General features: G+C 35.7%; 1 protein-coding gene, 1 long non-coding RNA gene and 1 pseudogene across 2 annotated transcripts; 2 read left to right on the forward strand and 1 right to left on the reverse strand.

Moving 5' to 3' along the window:
- On the reverse strand, positions 6341-8674 carry LOC104735819 (protein GrpE-like). Its single transcript, XM_010455672.2, has 3 exons — positions 8343-8674; positions 7250-7741; positions 6341-6737 (listed from the first exon to the last, which is right to left on the reverse strand). Exons 1-3 carry the CDS (start codon positions 8592-8594, stop codon positions 6519-6521), a joined length of 963 nt encoding a protein of 320 aa, XP_010453974.1. The 5' UTR covers positions 8595-8674; the 3' UTR covers positions 6341-6518.
- Positions 13917-14715, forward strand: LOC109125085. The gene is made up of 3 exons (XR_002034923.1): positions 13917-14056; positions 14236-14451; positions 14647-14715. It is a non-coding gene; the product is annotated as an uncharacterized LOC109125085 (long non-coding RNA).
- On the forward strand, positions 14778-18256 carry LOC104735821 (annotated as a pseudogene).

The following is an 18360-nucleotide window of genomic DNA, read 5'->3' on the forward strand; positions in this document are numbered from 1 at the left end:
TCACGGTTAAAGTGAGACACAACTACGAAAATAGCCAAACCATTAGGTTATACGTGTTTATGCATATCATTCATTGCTTAGTGCTAAGTATATCATTCATTGCTTTTCGTCGTACGGATTTATGCATAATTTGTCAATAAATATCTATTGTCCCCATGTGAGTCAATTGTATAAATCTGTGATTTAAATCTAATAATTCCCTTGATTGCTTAATTAATAACAAAAGACAAACATAAAATAATAAAATATTATTTGCCTTTTGTAAAGTCATAATAAAAAAAGTTGACGACAATCGTAAGCCGTAGCAGTTTAATATTTTATATATATAATATGATGGATCGTATAGGGAGATTAATTACCATAATACCGTAGACGAAGCGCATGAAAGTGGTTTGAAGGAGAGCATAAGCAGCGATACCCGTATCACTGGAGTGACCAATGAAGGCTTGAGCCACCACAATGCACCCAAACGACGTCACTCTGAACAAAGTTGATGGTAAAGCTATTCTCCACATCTTCCTTACTTCAGTCCAGATCTTCTTTCTCAGGTAGAGGCTCTCCCTCCTCTGTTCTGTCTCTGACTCGTTTAGTAGTCTCTCTTCCATTTCTCCACCACCCCTACTCATTTTTCTCTATATATCCCTTTGATTTTCTCTAAGCAAAAAAAAGTTACAATTTTTATGAAAAAGTGTAACCGCGACTATATCCACACACGCGTCACCGATTAGAGAAGCTAAGTGCATCCTAAATGCCAAAAAGATATATATAAAACTTTTCTTGGAATGAATTATCAACATATAATTCATCCTATAAACAGAATATCTATATATGCATATGTATATATATAGTTAAAGAAGTTTTGTTGAAGTATGGAGTACTTTACCTCTTAATTAACCTTATTAGTTCAAGTGGAAAGAGTCGGAGAAACCGAGAACAAAAAGATTTCCCCAGAAAATTCAGAAGAATAAAAGAAAAAAAAAATAAAAAGAAGAGAAGCAAGAACAAAAGAAAAATAATAAGCTAGTGTAATATTTTTTTTTCTCTCTCTCTCTTGGAAGTGTGGTAGACAAAACTATAAACGCTTGTTATATACTGAGAGACAAAGAAAGAGAGAAGGAGATTGAATATATATAGATAATCTGCTTTTGTTAAATGAAGAGTTTTTAAATTAAACTAAAGGGGTCCCTAACTTAAAAGGAGTTTTGTACATATACTGAGAGAGCAAATGGGAGTTGAGTGTATTTACAAACAACGTAACATAAAAGTGTATATTATACTCTTATGTGGAAACGTTTTAGAAAGGAAATGTGTCGTTTTGTTTGTTTAAGGAAATTAACAATGGGCAATTGTTTTTTAAATTAACTAGTGCTTGTAAATGGCTCTAATCCTTTTTGGATTTGGATAGATCACCCATCTGTTGTAGTAGTAGTTAAGATGTGTTTTTTTTTTGGAGTGATCAGTTTGATCCCTTTTATTGTGTGAAGTCTAGTTAAATTGAGAATTTAATCACGTGGAGGAGGAGGGGACACAATTATATAAAATATATTAACTGTTATTAAATGTTACTTATAAACATACAATTGATATCATGTTAATATGTTATGATTGATCATTTTTGGATAAATTATACATTATGTAATACGAAATATAAATCATGCAAAAAACCTAATCTCGAATGGAAAATATCGATAGGTTTGTTTGTTTCAACGACCATACGTACGGTCCATACATAGAGATCTATAGTAATAAGAAATAAACAAAGAAGGAAGAAGAGAAAACCAATCGACGGTGAAGTGAGGAGATGTTGTTGTCCACGAGTCCACGTGCTCAAAAGATTCATCTAACCCACGCATCGTCACATCCAAAAAAAGGTCGGACTTAATTTGGAGTAAATGAGCATCATATCAAGGTATTCATGCATCGAGCTTGAACTTTTGAGTAAATGAGAGATCTTCTTTGAAACCAAAATTTTCTTAAACGTTTTTTTTGCTGGTAATTAATTATTTTACTTATATTTTATTTATTACAAGATGATTCGCTAAGAACAGATTTTTCTTTTCATAGCGGAGGTTTTTGGGGCATAAAATTTTATCTTTTTTTTTTTTAATTTTTTCAAAGATTATTTTTGTTAAGTACTGAATATATATAGTTGCTTTATTTGCATCATATTTTTTATTATTATCCATATAAAATATTAGCAATTATAAAAATAAGAAATTAATTGTTTATTATGAAAATAGTCTTATCTTCAAATAATATTTAAAACTTTTACAATCTTTTAACAATTTTTAATATATATTTACTTTTCCTATAATTTAAATATAAAAATATAACCTAAAAAATATTAAAATAAACATGTTGTAGTATTTAATTGCTGGCATTAACTCTTTTTTAAACCACCATTATTCTTTCCAGGTATATGTATATATTTTTATATATTCTCGTGATGTATGAGCACTTTGTTTTAAATACTACAGCATGTTTTTGTTTATTTACTATGACACTTATTATGAATTTTATTTAGTATGTTTTTTATAACTGAATACTATTTATTTATTTTCTCACGTGAAGCATCTACAGTTAGAGAGACTCTCAACTGCATGCTGTATATACTTGGTTTATTGCCATTTTATGTGTTATCTTTTTCTTCATATTGATTTGTTAGGCTTAGTAAGTATAAAATCTGTCTCTCTTTAACAAAAATGAAAGAATCTCCTCTCATGAGACATGAGCCAAGTGATTAACTTAATTAGATTAACCATTGATGATCAAATCGATGGTTCACAGCTATCATATTGAATGATTCATTTTGAAATGTTACTTTTGTAGACATGACATGAGTGATTTTACTCAAAATTAAATAAAGGATAATGTTGCCGATAAAATTAAAGAGAGAACACGTTCCTCGTCAACAGAGAGAGAGCTTTGGTTTTTCATTTATATAATAAAAAAAAGGTATGTAGGTTTTACAAAATTTGTATAATCTATGAAATTGATATCCTATGTCAAAAATGTATAAAAACATGACGCACAAACATATTCGAAAATCAGTTTACTGACAAAAGCAATTAACCTCATGATAGAGATGAAGTGATACACGATTGTAAGTTTATAATGTTTTCCGAAAATGAAACCCGATGGAAGAAAATTAAAAAAGAGAAGGAGAAGCAACTTGATCAAACTTCACAAACTGAAAGCTTTTCAATAGCAGTCCGAGAAAACCGTGTCTTCACTCAAAATAAGTTAATAACTTTGAGAAAATTTTGGTTATAAAGATATGAAAAGTATTGAACAGAAACAGGAAAGAAAAAATTCTGATATTTTATAATATATATATATATATATATATATACACTTACAAGTTACAACTTACAAGATAGAAACTGGAGTTTTTAAGTCTTTTTTTTGGACGAAATACAGTTTGTAAGTTTGGCACATGCATGTGAACGTTATATAGCAGTCATTTTGTTTTGTTTTCTCGATCGGTCACCATTGAATCTTCATATATCATCCTCTTTTCACTTCTTCCTTTTCTCCTTTTTGGCTTGCTAGAAACCAATTTTCCTGCTCCGCCCAGTGTAACTTTCTTTCCATAGTTTTCATGAAAAATAAATGGCTTACCTAACGACTGTCAAGGTATGAACGGCTTTTTTAGCTAACATCGGAAAGAGAGTTATAACTTTTATATATGTAATATATATATATATATATATATATATATGATTGTTTTAATATAAATAAGTTTTTCTTTTTTAGAACATGCACACTCAAATAATGTGATATGATAAGAGTTTTCATATCCCTATTGGTGACTTGACGTGTTATGTGAAACTTTGACCGGCTAATTTTCTTGGTAAATTAAATTGCTAAATCTTAATGAGCGGAAAAGACAATAGTAAGAAATGTAAAAGAAAAACAAAAGAAGAGACAACACCTCAATTAAAAAGACGATCATGATCAGTATTGAAGATCAAATCTAACATGGATGGTCAATTGGGGGTGGATGGTGGAGCGTCGAGGATTTGTGTGGATCGTGTCCAGCATCAAGATTGTATTTATTAGGTAGGTTTATTGACTTTATTTATTATGAACATGTTATATTTTCGCTCGTGTCGTAAATAAAATTGGCTGAACCGAGTAGGAGGTGGGTTCATCGAAGACATGGCCGCGCATAGCTACGTCCTACGTAAACAAGTTTTGAGGCACAGCTTCATGTATATACATCCATGTCACCTAGTTTTTTGGTATAGCAAAATAAATATTTGCACCTTTAAATGTGATTGCGATCAAAATCATTTCTTTTTGTCTTTATATGATATTAATTATCCCATGTTTTTCAACTCTAATTATAGATACTTTACATATAAATGACACTCCAAATTAAATGACAATGAAAAGCAAAAATGTAACTTTTGGATAACAAAATGTAATCGAGCTAGATTTGTCTTAATCATGCAATATATCTACATCTAAGTAAATTTTAGAATCAGTGGATAGGACATGACATTGTAATTTTATCGCGGATAAAGCTATTTTCCATTTGCCCCATTCACAAATGTTGGCTTGCAGCACATAGTCTGGAGAACAACAACAACAACAACAAAAGCTAGAAGAATTTTTTTTTTTCTAAAGAAAAAACTGTCTTAATTATTATTATCCGCCGAAATAAGTGCATTATTGAAAGATTCCTTTTTTTAATAGTAGAAACTAGAAAGTAAATAATATCCAGATCAAAATGTAGGTCATAGAACGTTGTCGTCATAGATCTTTTTCTTTTCTTTTCTATTTTTTTTTTGTTAATTCTGAAATTTGTATTATCTTTTCTCCCTAAGTGTTAGGGTGCAATTGGGGGTATTTGATTAAAAACGAAGATGCATGAAACGGTAGCAGGTTCAGGACCATTTTGCGAAGCCACTGGCGACAGTCCTTCGTACATTAATTAATCTTCTTTTAAGAGTATAGGTGAGTAGGACCAACTTAGTCGTCAAAAGCAATATATTTGTTCATGATAAGAATGCGATGTTTTTGCATGAATCATGATTCTAGTAATCAAATATTAAATATTCATACAAAATGATACTACTTGTGTAAAAAAAAAAAAATGTTCAAACGTCTCTTGATTCTAACCTCACTGGTTTCGAACATGGGATTGTACAAAGACTTGTCATTTAATTTCTCTGACAATTATCATACGACGACCGGTTTGGTAAAATTTTGGCAAAAAAATATTAAAGTATGTCCCTAAATCATCATTTGACTATTATATCTTCGTATTTAATTAATATTTTTTCAGAAAGAAATGGATTGCCATCTCTGAGTTGCAATTTAACATTCCAAATATGACAAACCATTAATTTTTGTTGAATGAAAGTATTGTCAACTACTACTGTCTTTCTCCATTTCTGTCGTGAAATAAATCATAATAATAATTGACTGACTACTAACTACTCCCTCAGTATACTAAAGGATGATTTTCTATATACTTTAATCAATTAGTGCTAAGAAATTGTGAATTTCAAAAATCAATGAAACTTTAAAAATTTGATGGATTATTATTGGTTGATAATTATAAAAATATATTAGTATAAATAAAGAATGCATTTATAGCTAAACATTAAAAAAATTTCTTAATTGATGTGAAAATCCTAAAACATCATCTATTGTGATAGAGAGGGAGTATCATTTTTCATTCAATGTGTTTCATGTGTCATATGGCCTTGTTTAACGTCTTCTTGTATTTGTTTCATAAGAAAATTTGATTCTCCTCGTTACCTACTCCTATGACATTTGGTAAACAAACCCAATCAAATACAAATTACTATATTCATTCGGTTCGTTGCTCAAAAGCTAACCGGGACAGTTACTGACTACTACTGAGGTGCTGAGGAATTACTTTGCTAGCATTTATATTTGTACGTCACACGCAAAATATGCAATTATGCATTGTATTAAAGATGTTCCAGACCTATATATATGACCCCTATTATTACACCTCGAATCCGGTCTAAAAGTTTTGTGATAATTACCAATAAATGAAGTGAATCACTCACTTTTTCATCCTATTGTTGTTCTTCTGTGTCCTAACTCCTAATGATTGGTCCCAACTTAACTGATATATCCCAATCAACGTGGCCCACACACGACAATATGAACAAATCTTAGACACTTAAACACACTCGAAAACCCAAAATAACCTGACCCAGTAGTATTTTTAATTACAAATATTCGTATTGGCATTTTCTTGGTTTCTTGATTCTTCATGTTCTTTAAATTTCAAGCTGTATACCAAAAATTCAAAATCCATGATCTCCTCCACCGGTATCGAATACTCAAATTTAAGAGTTCTAAAAAAGAAAATTCTCGTTTCTATTTCCTTATAGACTCTGTAGAAACGCAATAACGTATCAATAACAATAATAAACAACAATTAATAGGGCCAAACGGACCTCTCCCTCTTTCTCTGTATCGTTTCACTCACACGCACACAAAAACTGCTCAGTATTGATCTATCTTCGATTTCAAGCTGACGAAGCTTCTTCTTCTGAGTTTCCTTGTGCAGTTGTTTCTTCTCCTTCAGCTTCAGCTTCACCAGGCTTCTCTGGTCCAGGTCCAGCTGATACTTTCACCATCGACGGACGTAAAAGCCTTTCCCCTAGCAAGAAACCTTTCCTGTATTCTTCAAGTACTATACCCTCTTCATATTCCGCGGAATCTTCTCTCATTATTGCCTCATGTAGCTTTATTACACAACAAAGAGAAAAGCAAAAAAAAAGAGATGTCAGCTTTTATATATATGGAAAGACCATCAAACAAAGGCAATAGATAAGGTTACCAACTACCAACTCATTGACAACTATCACACCATCTCGCAAAGTAACAAGCTCATCTAAAGTCTCCAACACTTTATGATTGGTACTAGATTCATGATTGGTTATGTACTTCTCAAACTTTGTGATAATCAAAAGCTATCTAACTGGAATAAGAGACCCTTAAACCCAACCTTGAGATTCCATGATCATTTGCATCACAAAGTATCATTCAGCATAATTTGTTCCATCCATCTTTCAAAGTAACAAGCATATCTAGGTTCTAATCAAGATTATTCTGGTGGCACTATACCATCGAGTTATCCTAATTAATATCCAAAGCACTTCGATTATAAAGATCACCTCCATAGTTAAAGATTAACATCACCAGCAAGCAACAAAAATACGTTTTTGGATCTCATGAAAGAAGAAAGATATATTACCATTGGATCAAACTGCTTCCCGACTGTCTCCACATGGATAACACCAAGTGAGCCCAGAATTTCTACAAACTGTTTGTATATGCTCTGATAACTATTAGTGACTCTCTCTTCTCCCTCAGTCTCCACTTTAATTTGGGATTTAGCTCTCTCGAAATTATCCAAAACAGCCAACAGATTCTCTACAACCTCTCCTTGAGCATTTGAAACAAGGTTTAGCCTTTCCCTCTCCGTCCTCTTCCTGAAGTTGTCGAAATCTGCACTGATTCTTATGAGCCGATCCCTCTCCACCGATAAATCATTGGATAAAGACGCTAGTTTATCCTCAAGCAGAAATTTTTCATCTTCTATGGATTTTAAAGATGCTTCTATCTCAGCGATCTTCCCCTCATTGTTGTCTGCTAAAGCTTCTTTATATGAACTCAGCAACGCTGTGATAGCAGCCGCTTCTTCTTCATCAGCTCCGACATTTTCACTCTCCACACCATCCGTCTCCTGCTCCATGATTTCACAAGGAAGACAGAATCAGATGAAAGCAATACAGACATTTTCACATCAATTCCTTATAAAAGCTGAGACAGAACAGAATATAATCTTAAAACAAACAACACCAACACCTAAACAATCAGAATTAACACCAAAAATACTCAGGACCTTCTCTGTGAACCCTCATACAAGAATCAACGAGTCAATTCGATTTCGACTGTACACGCCATGGTAAAATGCTTGTGAAACTCCTTCATATTAGGAATACATCATGCCCAAAGAATCTAAAATCCACCATTCATCAGACTTGATGTATCCTTAGAAACATTAACAACCACCATTTCACGCCTGATTATACTGAATAAGAATCCTACTCATTGCTCTTACTTATGTGAACGTTACTTAAAAGAGGAAAACAAAATCAACCAAAAGCTTAAAACTTTACGCAAAGAACAAGCAAATCCAGCATTACCATATCCAAAATTCTCAGAATTTCATCATAACATTCTAATTAAGTACATGAGCATCCCAATTCGAAACCCTAAAACCTAACCCCTCCAGCCAACATAACCCCAAAAAAGTAAACAGAAGTTAGTCGAAATCGAAAAACCTGGACTTCAGGTTCGTTCGATTCCACCTCCGTCTCCGTAGTCTCAGCTTCTCCGGAAGCAAAAGGTACAAGGTTCAGTAACCGAAGAGGATAGCCGCTAGACACAGACCGGAGAGAAGCTCGGCGAGAGAGTGAGACGGTGGTATTTCTTCCTCCGGCGAAGGAGACACAAAAGGGCTTAAAGGGTACAGAGGGAGCATGAAGAAGCGTCGGTGTCAGATGTAAAGACGGCGTTTTGAGTAGACCGGCCATTGGAGACGAGAGTTCGGGGAAATAGAGAGAGAGAGTGGCGGAGAGAGATAAGGAAGAGAGAGAGGGGAGGGGACAAAGAGTTTTTTCTCTTTGTTTTGTTTGGTTTTCTAAACCGTTGGATTTAGTATTTACTATATTGATCGGACGGTTGTTGTTTAACAGAAGTATGTAGGGAGTTCTTTTAGATATTCATGTGGTAGAAATCTAGAACTTGTAATGATATTTTAAAATAGAGTAACCATTTTTACAATGGGAAAAATACCAAAAAAAGTTTAATATCCAATTGTTTTGGATCGGAATAAAAATACAGCAAATAATAAAAATATGTCATTTAAAACCTAAAACAATTAGTGTTATTATTTTCGTATCCACGATTTTTTAACAAAATCAAAATTCCAATGTTATTCTGGTTATTTAATTAATTATTAAATTTTAATAAAAAATTCTTGGTTTTCTGTTAACCATATCAAACGAAATTAATTCCGGTTATCTATTTCTTTTATCTCTTCTTCCTCTCTAATCGGCGTGTGAATATGTCCGATAATCTGAAGCATCCTCTCGGTTCAAAGTCTTCTCAGAAGTTGCTCGAGAGAGTCTCAAAGGTTGCGAGAATCGAGGGGTTCAGTGACGAAGAAGAAAAACAAGAAGGATTGGTCGAGTCGGAGTCGGAGCTGTCGATGAACCCAGGGAATCCTAGATTGCAGCGTTACTTGGTTGTCATCTAGTATATCAGAACTCGTTTCTCCGGTTCACAATAGCAACCTACTGACCGCACCGTCTTCGGTGTATTGCAGGTTTGTAATTTCTTTAATTTTTCCATCTCCACCGTTAGAGTGAGAGAACTCGATGAGACAATTTAATTCGAGAATTTGGTAGATTGGTTTCGTAGCTAGTTATGGTGCCATAGAGTAATTTACAATTTTTACATTCTTCATAAGTTGGTAATCAACCCAGACTGACTCAAACCTTTTCTTTCTAACCAATACATCCAAAATCGCAATACCAGCTTTCGAATCCGATGAACAACTCATCTCTCGACTCACCCAAAGAGCTTGTTCAAACAAACCCATCTCTAGAAGCTCCATAATCAATAAACTAAACACCCCAAGACTAAATATTTCACTCTGAATATCCTCGAAAGCATTAAAAACTCTATACAAGAAATATCAGTTGGCTCATTATGGCGCCTGGGACTTTCAATGAGGCTTTTTATCTAACACCTGGCGAGCATATAATTCTGAGCTCTGGTCAGATGTTAGGACTCGAATCAGAATATTGGGCCTTCGTGGGCTTCATCAAACAAGGGACTGGACTTTAGTTCATTTTTAGCCTTTTAGGAGTTATGTTTAAGTTAACAAATGTCTTGCAGAAACGGGAAAAAAAAAATCAAGAACAATGTTTATCTTCTTAAAAAAAAATAAAAAAAAAATTAATCAAGAACAATGTTTATCTTCTTCTTCCTAATCGTTTCTCTCTTTCCTTCTCTCTTCCTCTGATTCTTCACCTTAACCTCAATTTCTTATGTTTCTCTTCCCAATTTCTGTTATCTATCTTGGTAGGCTACTTTGGTACCTATCAATTGGTGCTTTCATTGACTCCAAATCTTCTCGACTTTGACAATGTTAATGTTTAGTCAAGAAGATTTCAATTTGCTGCTTCAGGTACGTGACCAACTAGAGGCGTTGCAATCTAGCGTCTGCGAGATGAAGGTGATTCTGAAACAGGAACGAGAAAGAGCCGAGCTTCAACAAGCCCAGACCAAACTTGAACAGATTAAGGAACCTGAAAATTCCTTGGGAAATGTTATCGGACAAGAGGTGGATGTTCAAGTTCAGAAGGCCATTCCAACACCACAACCCACACAAAACCTTGAGATGCAGAAGACTTCAGGAGCAAAATCTGGTGAACAAAAGCTGGTGGAAAACTCAACAATTCCTCTTGGAAAATTCGTCGAACAAGTTGTGTGCGTCTCCACCCAGAAAGTTTCTTATAATTTTGGGATTTCAAAACCTCCATTCTCAAGACAGTCAATGTTTCTTAAAAAGATTTTGGTGAAGAAATGTTTCCATAGAGACCGATTTAAAAGAGGAAGGCAATGTGACTCTCTTGCTCTACCATTACGGAAAAGTCAACACGGAGAAGTTAAGAGATCTTCCATTGAGCATGGCTATCATTTGGTCAAGATAAGAAGATCAAGGAAGAAGGATTTGGATAAAATTGCAAGTCTAGGAGGCACTCTGCGATCTGTTGTAAACAAGGGTATCTACGGTGTTACTAAAATTTTGGTGGGAGCTTGTGAGGTCAAGGAACAAATGACAACTCTATCTTGGATTAGGAGTGTATGGGATCCAAGAGAATGGTTAGATGAACAAGCTCAATGGAAGTTTTTGGTGAGATTTTACAGTAGCAATTGGATGATTATGTTGCTGCGAGTTTCTCATTGGGTTAGTGGCGCTTGGGATCCAGGTGGGACTTGGTTTGACAAATTTCAATGGGAGTGGTCATGGAGAGTTCACATGACTGGTAAGGTTTTTAATCCTAGAATGTTTAAGTTGTGGGTCACAAATCAGGGTATAGGTATTAAGGCTTTGCCAATGTTTAAGAAGCTTGATGGGCGTAGAAGAGGCAATATTATGATTATGACAAGAAAACGGTCATGGAGAGTTCACATGATTGGTAAGGTTTTTAATCCTAGAATGTTTTAGTTGTGGGTCATAAATCAGGGTATAGGTATTAAGGCTTTGCCAATGTTTAAGAAGCTTGATGGGCGTAGAAGAGGCAATATTATGATTATGACAAGAAAACGGTCATGGAGAGTTCACATGATTGGTAAGGTTTTTAATCCTAGAATGTTTTAGTTGTGGGTCATAAATCAGGGTATAGGTATTAAGGCTTTGCCAATGTTTAAGAAGCTTGATGGGCGTACAAGAGGCAGTATTATGATTATGACAAGAAAACAATTTTTTGAGATTTCTATGGCCAATCTAGTTTGGGAACTTGGTGGATTTTTGGTGGAACAAGCTCAATTGAACGAGTTAGTGGAATGTTGCAGATGTGTTAGAATGAGGATTATGATTTATGAAAGGGATTATCAGGAAACGATTACTACACTCCAGGAAATTCAAGTTCCATTCCTTGATGAGTTGGGTCACTATGATAAGGTTCTAACTAGGGCTGTCCAAAAAGCTCTTGGTAGGAACGAGAGTAATTCATCCTTATGGTCTATGTATGGTGACAAACTGCTAGATGTGGGCCAAAACCAGAAGCTGCTGAGAAGTCATTACCTGCTCCTAATATGCTGTTATTACAAGATGCAGAAGTCAGTCTCTAAGCAGGTGAGCAAGTGGGAATTCAAAAAGTGGATAATTGATGAAATGCAACCTATGCATCAGCTCCTTGGCATTGACGGATCAAAGAGCTTATCAATTCATCTGGAGGACAAGATAGAGTCTTCATGGGATTCATTAGATGGAACTTTTGCTTGTTCTGATTGGAAGGATCAACCTCATAACAAGCGTTTGGATCCTTCTCTTGGGTTAAATGACAAAGAGGAGTTGATTTTTATAAAGGCTAGACTTGGCAACCTGTTTGGAGTTGCATTTCAAAGGCGCGGTGATACAAAGTGGAGAACACAATGGAAGTTAGAATCGTGTACTCCATCAACATTGGAGAATATACAACAGAAGAAGTCACCAAAGTATACTGAAAATATGTGGGGTGAGATGTCTTTTGAAGCCTTGGCACCCACATTCAAGACCAGATACCACTTATCCTATCATCTTGAGGACAAGATGGAGCTTTCAGGGGCGAGTAATAGTAGGTATGAAGTATTGGTTTGTGTTAGTGAAAAGATGAAACTAATGCAGAAAGGTAGTCAAATAATGTTATCGAAAGAAGGGAAAGATGCTCATACGGACAGTTTGATGGTAGTGATGAAGGAATTTTTGAGCTGTGGGGTTGTTTTGAAAAAGCTAATACCATGGGCGATTGAAAGGCTTCGTGGAACAGGTTTAATCGTTTTTGGTGTTAAAGAACTGACTCAGCTTGTTGCTCCATATGAGAAAAATGGAGTTTTCCGCTGGTGCAAGTTGCTGGAATGGATTGTCTCAAAGCCGGTTCCATCTTTAGAAGACCCATCTTTGTTTGGAATACAAGCTGAAGCAAGAGGATGTAGGCAGTTTGAGGTTACTCTTGAAGTGTTCAGGGAGTTTGATGTGACATTCTTGAGCAAGAGGGACACTCAAGTTGCATCAACAGCTGAAGTTAAGGTGATAAAAGCAGATGTCGGAGCAAACAAGTTAACTATCAGCTTCGCAGAGTTTGACTATCTTCCACCTTGAGGACAAGTTGGCTCTTCATGGCGGGAGTATTGTTAGGACTCGAATCAGAGTATTGGGCCTTCGTGGGCTTCATCAAACAAGGGATTGGACCTTAGTTCATTTTTAGCCTTTTAGGAGTTATATTTAAGTTAACAAATGTCTTGTAGAAACGAGAAAACAAAATAATCAAGAACAATGTTTATCTTCTTAAAAAAAATTAAAAAAAAATTAATCAAGAACAATGTTTATCTTCTTCTTCCTAATCGTTTCTCTCTTTCCTTCTCTCTTCCTCTGATTCTTCACCTTAACCTCAATTTCTTCTGTTTCTCTTCCCCAGTTATGTTATCTATCTTGGTAGGCTACTTTGGTACCTATCATCAGATCAAAAGTGAATTACTTCTGAAATATTTCGAAGATCCTTTGTCTATAGAGAGGAGGAAGAAGAGATTAAGAAGAGATAAAGAAATAGATAACCGAAATTAATTTCCGGTTTGATATGGTTAGCAGAAAACCGAGAATTTTTTATTATAATTTAATAATTAATTAGATAACCAGGGTAAAATTGGAATTTTAATTTTGTTGAAAAATCGTGGGTATGAAAATAACAACACTAATTATTTTAGGTTTTAAATAACACGTTTTTTATTATTTGGTGTATTTTTATTCTAATCTAAAACAATTGGGTATTAAACTTCCAAATAAAAATAACTTCGGATTTTTTTCGACATTTTTCCCTTTTTACAATATATATCATTTTTTTTTGGTTGCCAACATTATTTTATAACTATCGATGATTGAACTTTTATTTAACCCTTGCGAAGAATTAACGAGAGGGATCAAATTAAAAATTTCAAAATTCCAAGAATTTTACAATCACTAAAAGTGATGAGACCCCTTTTATATCACTAAGTCGGTCGGCCCAATGAGTAAAGGCCCATTAGCAAACCGAAATTATAAACTACAAACAGGTCTCAGTTAGGTTTTTTTTTGGCGGCAACTCAATTCGTCGTCGTTGTCAGAGGATCTTCTTAGTTTTCTCGTCTGCCGATTTGCGTCAATCGTTTCGTAATCTCTTACCAAATCGTTTGCTCTCGGCTTCTTCTCGACTCGACGTCACTGTTCCTACTCCTAACCGGCTTTTAGGTACGTACGGTGTTTCTTAATTTAGTCAATCTCTCTCGAAAACCCTAATTAGTAGCTTTATTTACTCTCGCCCTTTATGTTCCCTATCGATCAAATTCATGTTCACCTCCGCGATAATATAACCCTATATTAGTATCTGATTTCAATGTTTCTCATAATTGTTGTATGCGTGCTTGTAGATAATGTCCGGCTCAACTTCTTCACTCGGGGCTCCTTCTGCCTATATCAGTCACGAGCTCGAGGAACTTCGCTCCAAACACGACCACCTTGAAATGTTGGAGCAATTGATTATGGAAGTTGTAAAGACAGAACAACGGACTCCGGTGGAGAAATTGTTGCAAGGCCACCGTCTCCAGAGAATGACCGATTCTATCATACTTAAGTCTCGGGAACTTGTATGTTTTTCCTTCTTCTTCTCCATAGTTTTTTTTTTTCTGTTTTCGTTTTCTTGAGGTTTATACTTTATAGATTAGAAAGAACATGTGAGTTCTGGAAGCGGATACTTGTTTGAGTTGTGTTACTAACCTAGAGGCCACTTTAGTCTTAGTTATGCTGCTTACTAAACCTTGCTTCTTCTTATTTATTGTAAGGTTCAAACCGATGAAAAGGAGGATGGTGATGCAGTTTTATCTGCAATTTTGTCTCGACTGGTACAGGTTTGCTTCTTTCCCTTTTGCATCCTCTGTATCACGACCTGCTTTTACCTTTATATATATAGTAGATGGACCCCTTTGTTTCTCAGTTTCAGTTGAAGAATCTCTTATACAAGAGTCACTGTCGGTATTTTAGTTCTGTTTCCCAGCTGAATTCCGTGATTCTTGTTTGAGTTATGTTACTTATTGACGTAGAGGCCACTTTAGTCTTGACTCTAAAAATCACTTGTAGTTCACATCAGTAGATGCCTTGGGCGAAGTTATTCTGCTTGGTTAACCTTGCTTCTTGTTTACTGTAAGGTTCATTCCGATGACAAGAAGGATGGGGAGATTGAATATGCAATAGCTCCGCATGTTGACCAAACTGCAACGTTTACGAATTTGTCTGATGCATTTTTTTCTCGACTGGAAGAGGTTTGCTTCTTGCCTTTTGCATCTTCTGTATCAGGACCTGCTTTTACCTTTATATATATATATATATATATATATATATATATAGATAGACCCCTTCTTATTTTTCAATCAAGGATGATCTTTGTTTCTCTTTTTCATTTGACAAAATTAAGAATCTCTTATACAAAAGTCACTGTCTGTATTTTAGTAACGTTTCCCAGCTGAATTCATAAACCTACAGCTACATTGAATATCATAGAATTCATCCTTCTGAATGCCTCGCTGATGCTCATGAAGCACTCCTCAAGGATGAACCAGTAATTGGGTTCAGTGTAGAGGTGAGTTTCTGTTTCTTGATGACATTGTATTAAGTCCCTTTGTTCAACATTGTTAAAATCTTCTTTGTCTGTTGCGCAGGAATGCTCTGGTCGGTTCTTGGACTTGCATGATATGTATAACAAATACAACAGCTCTGATTTTGGGGAAAGAGTTGAATATTCAGCTTATCTTGATGTTTTTTTCCCAACCAGAGAAAATACCGCGTAAACTTCAGTTGTCGAGGTAAAATATTTTATTGAGTTTTCTTCTACCTAGAGATCTTCATTCGTTGTTTCTTCTACCTTCAGCTGAATGCTTTTCTCTCTCTCTCTCTCTGTCTTTTGGACTTGTTTCTATCCATATAAGGCAATACGCAGAGTATATGGAAGCTCTGCTAGAGTATTTAATCTACTTTTTCCAGGGAACTGAGCCGCTGCAAGATTTGGACAGAATACTCCACAAGGTTTTTAGCTGCTCTCTTTCTTTATTGTTTTACTGTGTTCTACATGTTTTTTTATAAGCGTGTTTAAGGGTTCTTTATTACTTCTGCATAAAATTTGGGATTGTTTTTTTGGGTACCTCTACCAACTTGTTGGTGCACCGTCCGCACACCCATAGAGCCGGTGCTGGTATTAATTCACAGATGTTATGATCTCCTAGCAGCGCATTTTTTTTCCAGTATGAGTGGGTTATGCTTAATGGATTCCATTTTTGTTCAGCAAGCGCGACTGGAAAAGAAACAGTCGCTAATGGAGGCCAAAATGAAGAAACTCTGCGATTTACTTGATGAGGTTTGTTGTATTTACATTTTCTTTTTCCCTCCCCGAGCATGTCAGGTATTTTAGTTGTGCTTGAACTATCATGCGGTCACCTTATATACAGGCAATCGAGAGGACAAAACAAAACGTAGAAAAGAAGAGAAAGGCTTTGACATTTGAAGTGATGGAGGAAGAGGAAGCTCATACAGAGTCAGAAAGTGTAGCAATGGGTTGGGATGGGAAGCCAATACCATACTGGCTCTACAAACTCGGCCTTGGTCAGGTAATGTAGTTATTAGACCATTGATGTTAAATGATGAGTGAGAGAGAGAGAGAGAGAGAGAGAGAGAGAGAGAGAGAGTTTTGTGATACTGATTATTAAACTTTTCTTGTAGGAATATAAATGTGAGATTTGTAGAGACTATAGCTATTCGGGGAAAAAGGCTTTTGAGAGACATTTTGAAGAATGGCGTCATGGAAGCGAATTACTTCGTTTGGGAATCACAGGGAAGGTCAACAGAATCACTTTGGTTGAGGTATGTTATCTCAACATTTTCTTTGTTTAAAAGCTATAGTTTGTGTGATTGGATTTGTGATTATTTTTTATTTCAGGAAGCAAAAGCTCTGTGGAATACGTTACCAGAGAGTCAAAAAGTGCGGCTCCGCGGTAACGGGAATCTCGGACCACATCCTCGTTTAAAGGATCAGGAATCGAAGTCAAGCTCCGACGGGTGTAGCAATTCCACCTCCAGATCAAAACTATGCTAGAGAGAACTGCATTTTTCCTGGCAAAAGAAGGGTTGGAGACTGAGAGGAGGGTCACAGACAAATATGAGAATGAAGCAATATTCAGCTTTTTGAATAGCTCTGATCCTTATCACGCGTTTTACCAGCATAGGCTTACTGAGTACCGTGCTAAGAATCAAGATGCTACACACATCCAGGCTGTTGCTGCAACTACTAATTCAGGGTATGGTGATCCACAGACCTATCTTCCGGCTGAGTTCAAGGTTCCTCCTCTGCCCCTAGAATATCACAAGTTTGCGTATAGACTTCCTGTAGGGATGACGCCTAAGGAGCTTGATATTATTAAGCTCACAGCGCAGTTTGTGGCGCGGTATGGGGAAGTGTTTTGGGTGGGTTTCAAGGAAAGAGTGAGTATGGACCCTTATGAAGCCAAGTGATGGCAGGTTCACTCTTTTCAGTGGACTTGTTCAAGCGTACGGGGAAGTTTTACGTCCTCAAATCTTGAAAGAAAAGCTGAGAAAGAAGGCCGCTCGTATGGAGACCATTCTTGAGAATTTTCTTGAGAATTGTTTCCATCGTGTTCAATGGGATCGTTTCCAGAAGGAGCATTGGGAGAAGAAACGGAAGGAGCATGGGGAGGAAGCAAGTGGCAAGCGAGAGGAGAAGGATATGGATCCAGGATTTGCACATTTTTTAGTGATGAAGCAATTTGCTCTTCGTCCACCAAAACCATTAGAGCCAAAGAGACAAACGTGTGACGAGTCGGCCCTTGTTCCAGAAGACGAGTTTCTTGCTCAACGTCCGGTAATGTTTTCTCCGGACTCTTGCTTACCTGTCATTTCTTTTTCTTTTCTTCTGAGTTGTTGTATCTAAGCAGTTAGTTATGACATTTTCAGGGTTGGGGTAGAGTCAGGATTTCTGTTCACCACGCCTTAGGCATACATGGAGGTCATGGTGCCGTCGTTATCGGAAAACGTGGCACGTTTGAAAGAGAAAATAGCTGTGATTCTCAGAATTCCAGCAAGCAAACAGACGTTGAGTGGGAAAGCCGGAGTTTTGAAGGACGATATGTCACTTGCATATTACAATGTGGGAGCACAAGAAGTCCTAACTTTGTGTTGGGAATTGTGAATGCATCTTTTATAAACTTTGGTGGCCAAATATAAGAAACAATTATTACTGACTTTAAAATTTTGTTTTAGCTCTGTAAATCTTTAAAAGAAACCTTTGATATTTGATATGAGATAACTTCTTCTTTACTAGAATTAGTTTCCGCGAGCTTTAATCCTCGCCTGTTTGTTTTTCTGGGGGTAAAGTATCGTCGGCTTAGTTTCCAGAGGTTAAAGTCCTGCCGGCCTTTTATGTATTCCACCTTTATTTCTCTTTGATATATATTTCAGATGACAAAAAAAAAAAAAAAAAAAAAAAAAAAAAA

Source organism: Camelina sativa, chromosome 13, assembly GCF_000633955.1.
Source record: "Camelina sativa cultivar DH55 chromosome 13, Cs, whole genome shotgun sequence".
NCBI classification, from domain to species: Eukaryota; Viridiplantae; Streptophyta; class Magnoliopsida; order Brassicales; family Brassicaceae; genus Camelina; species Camelina sativa.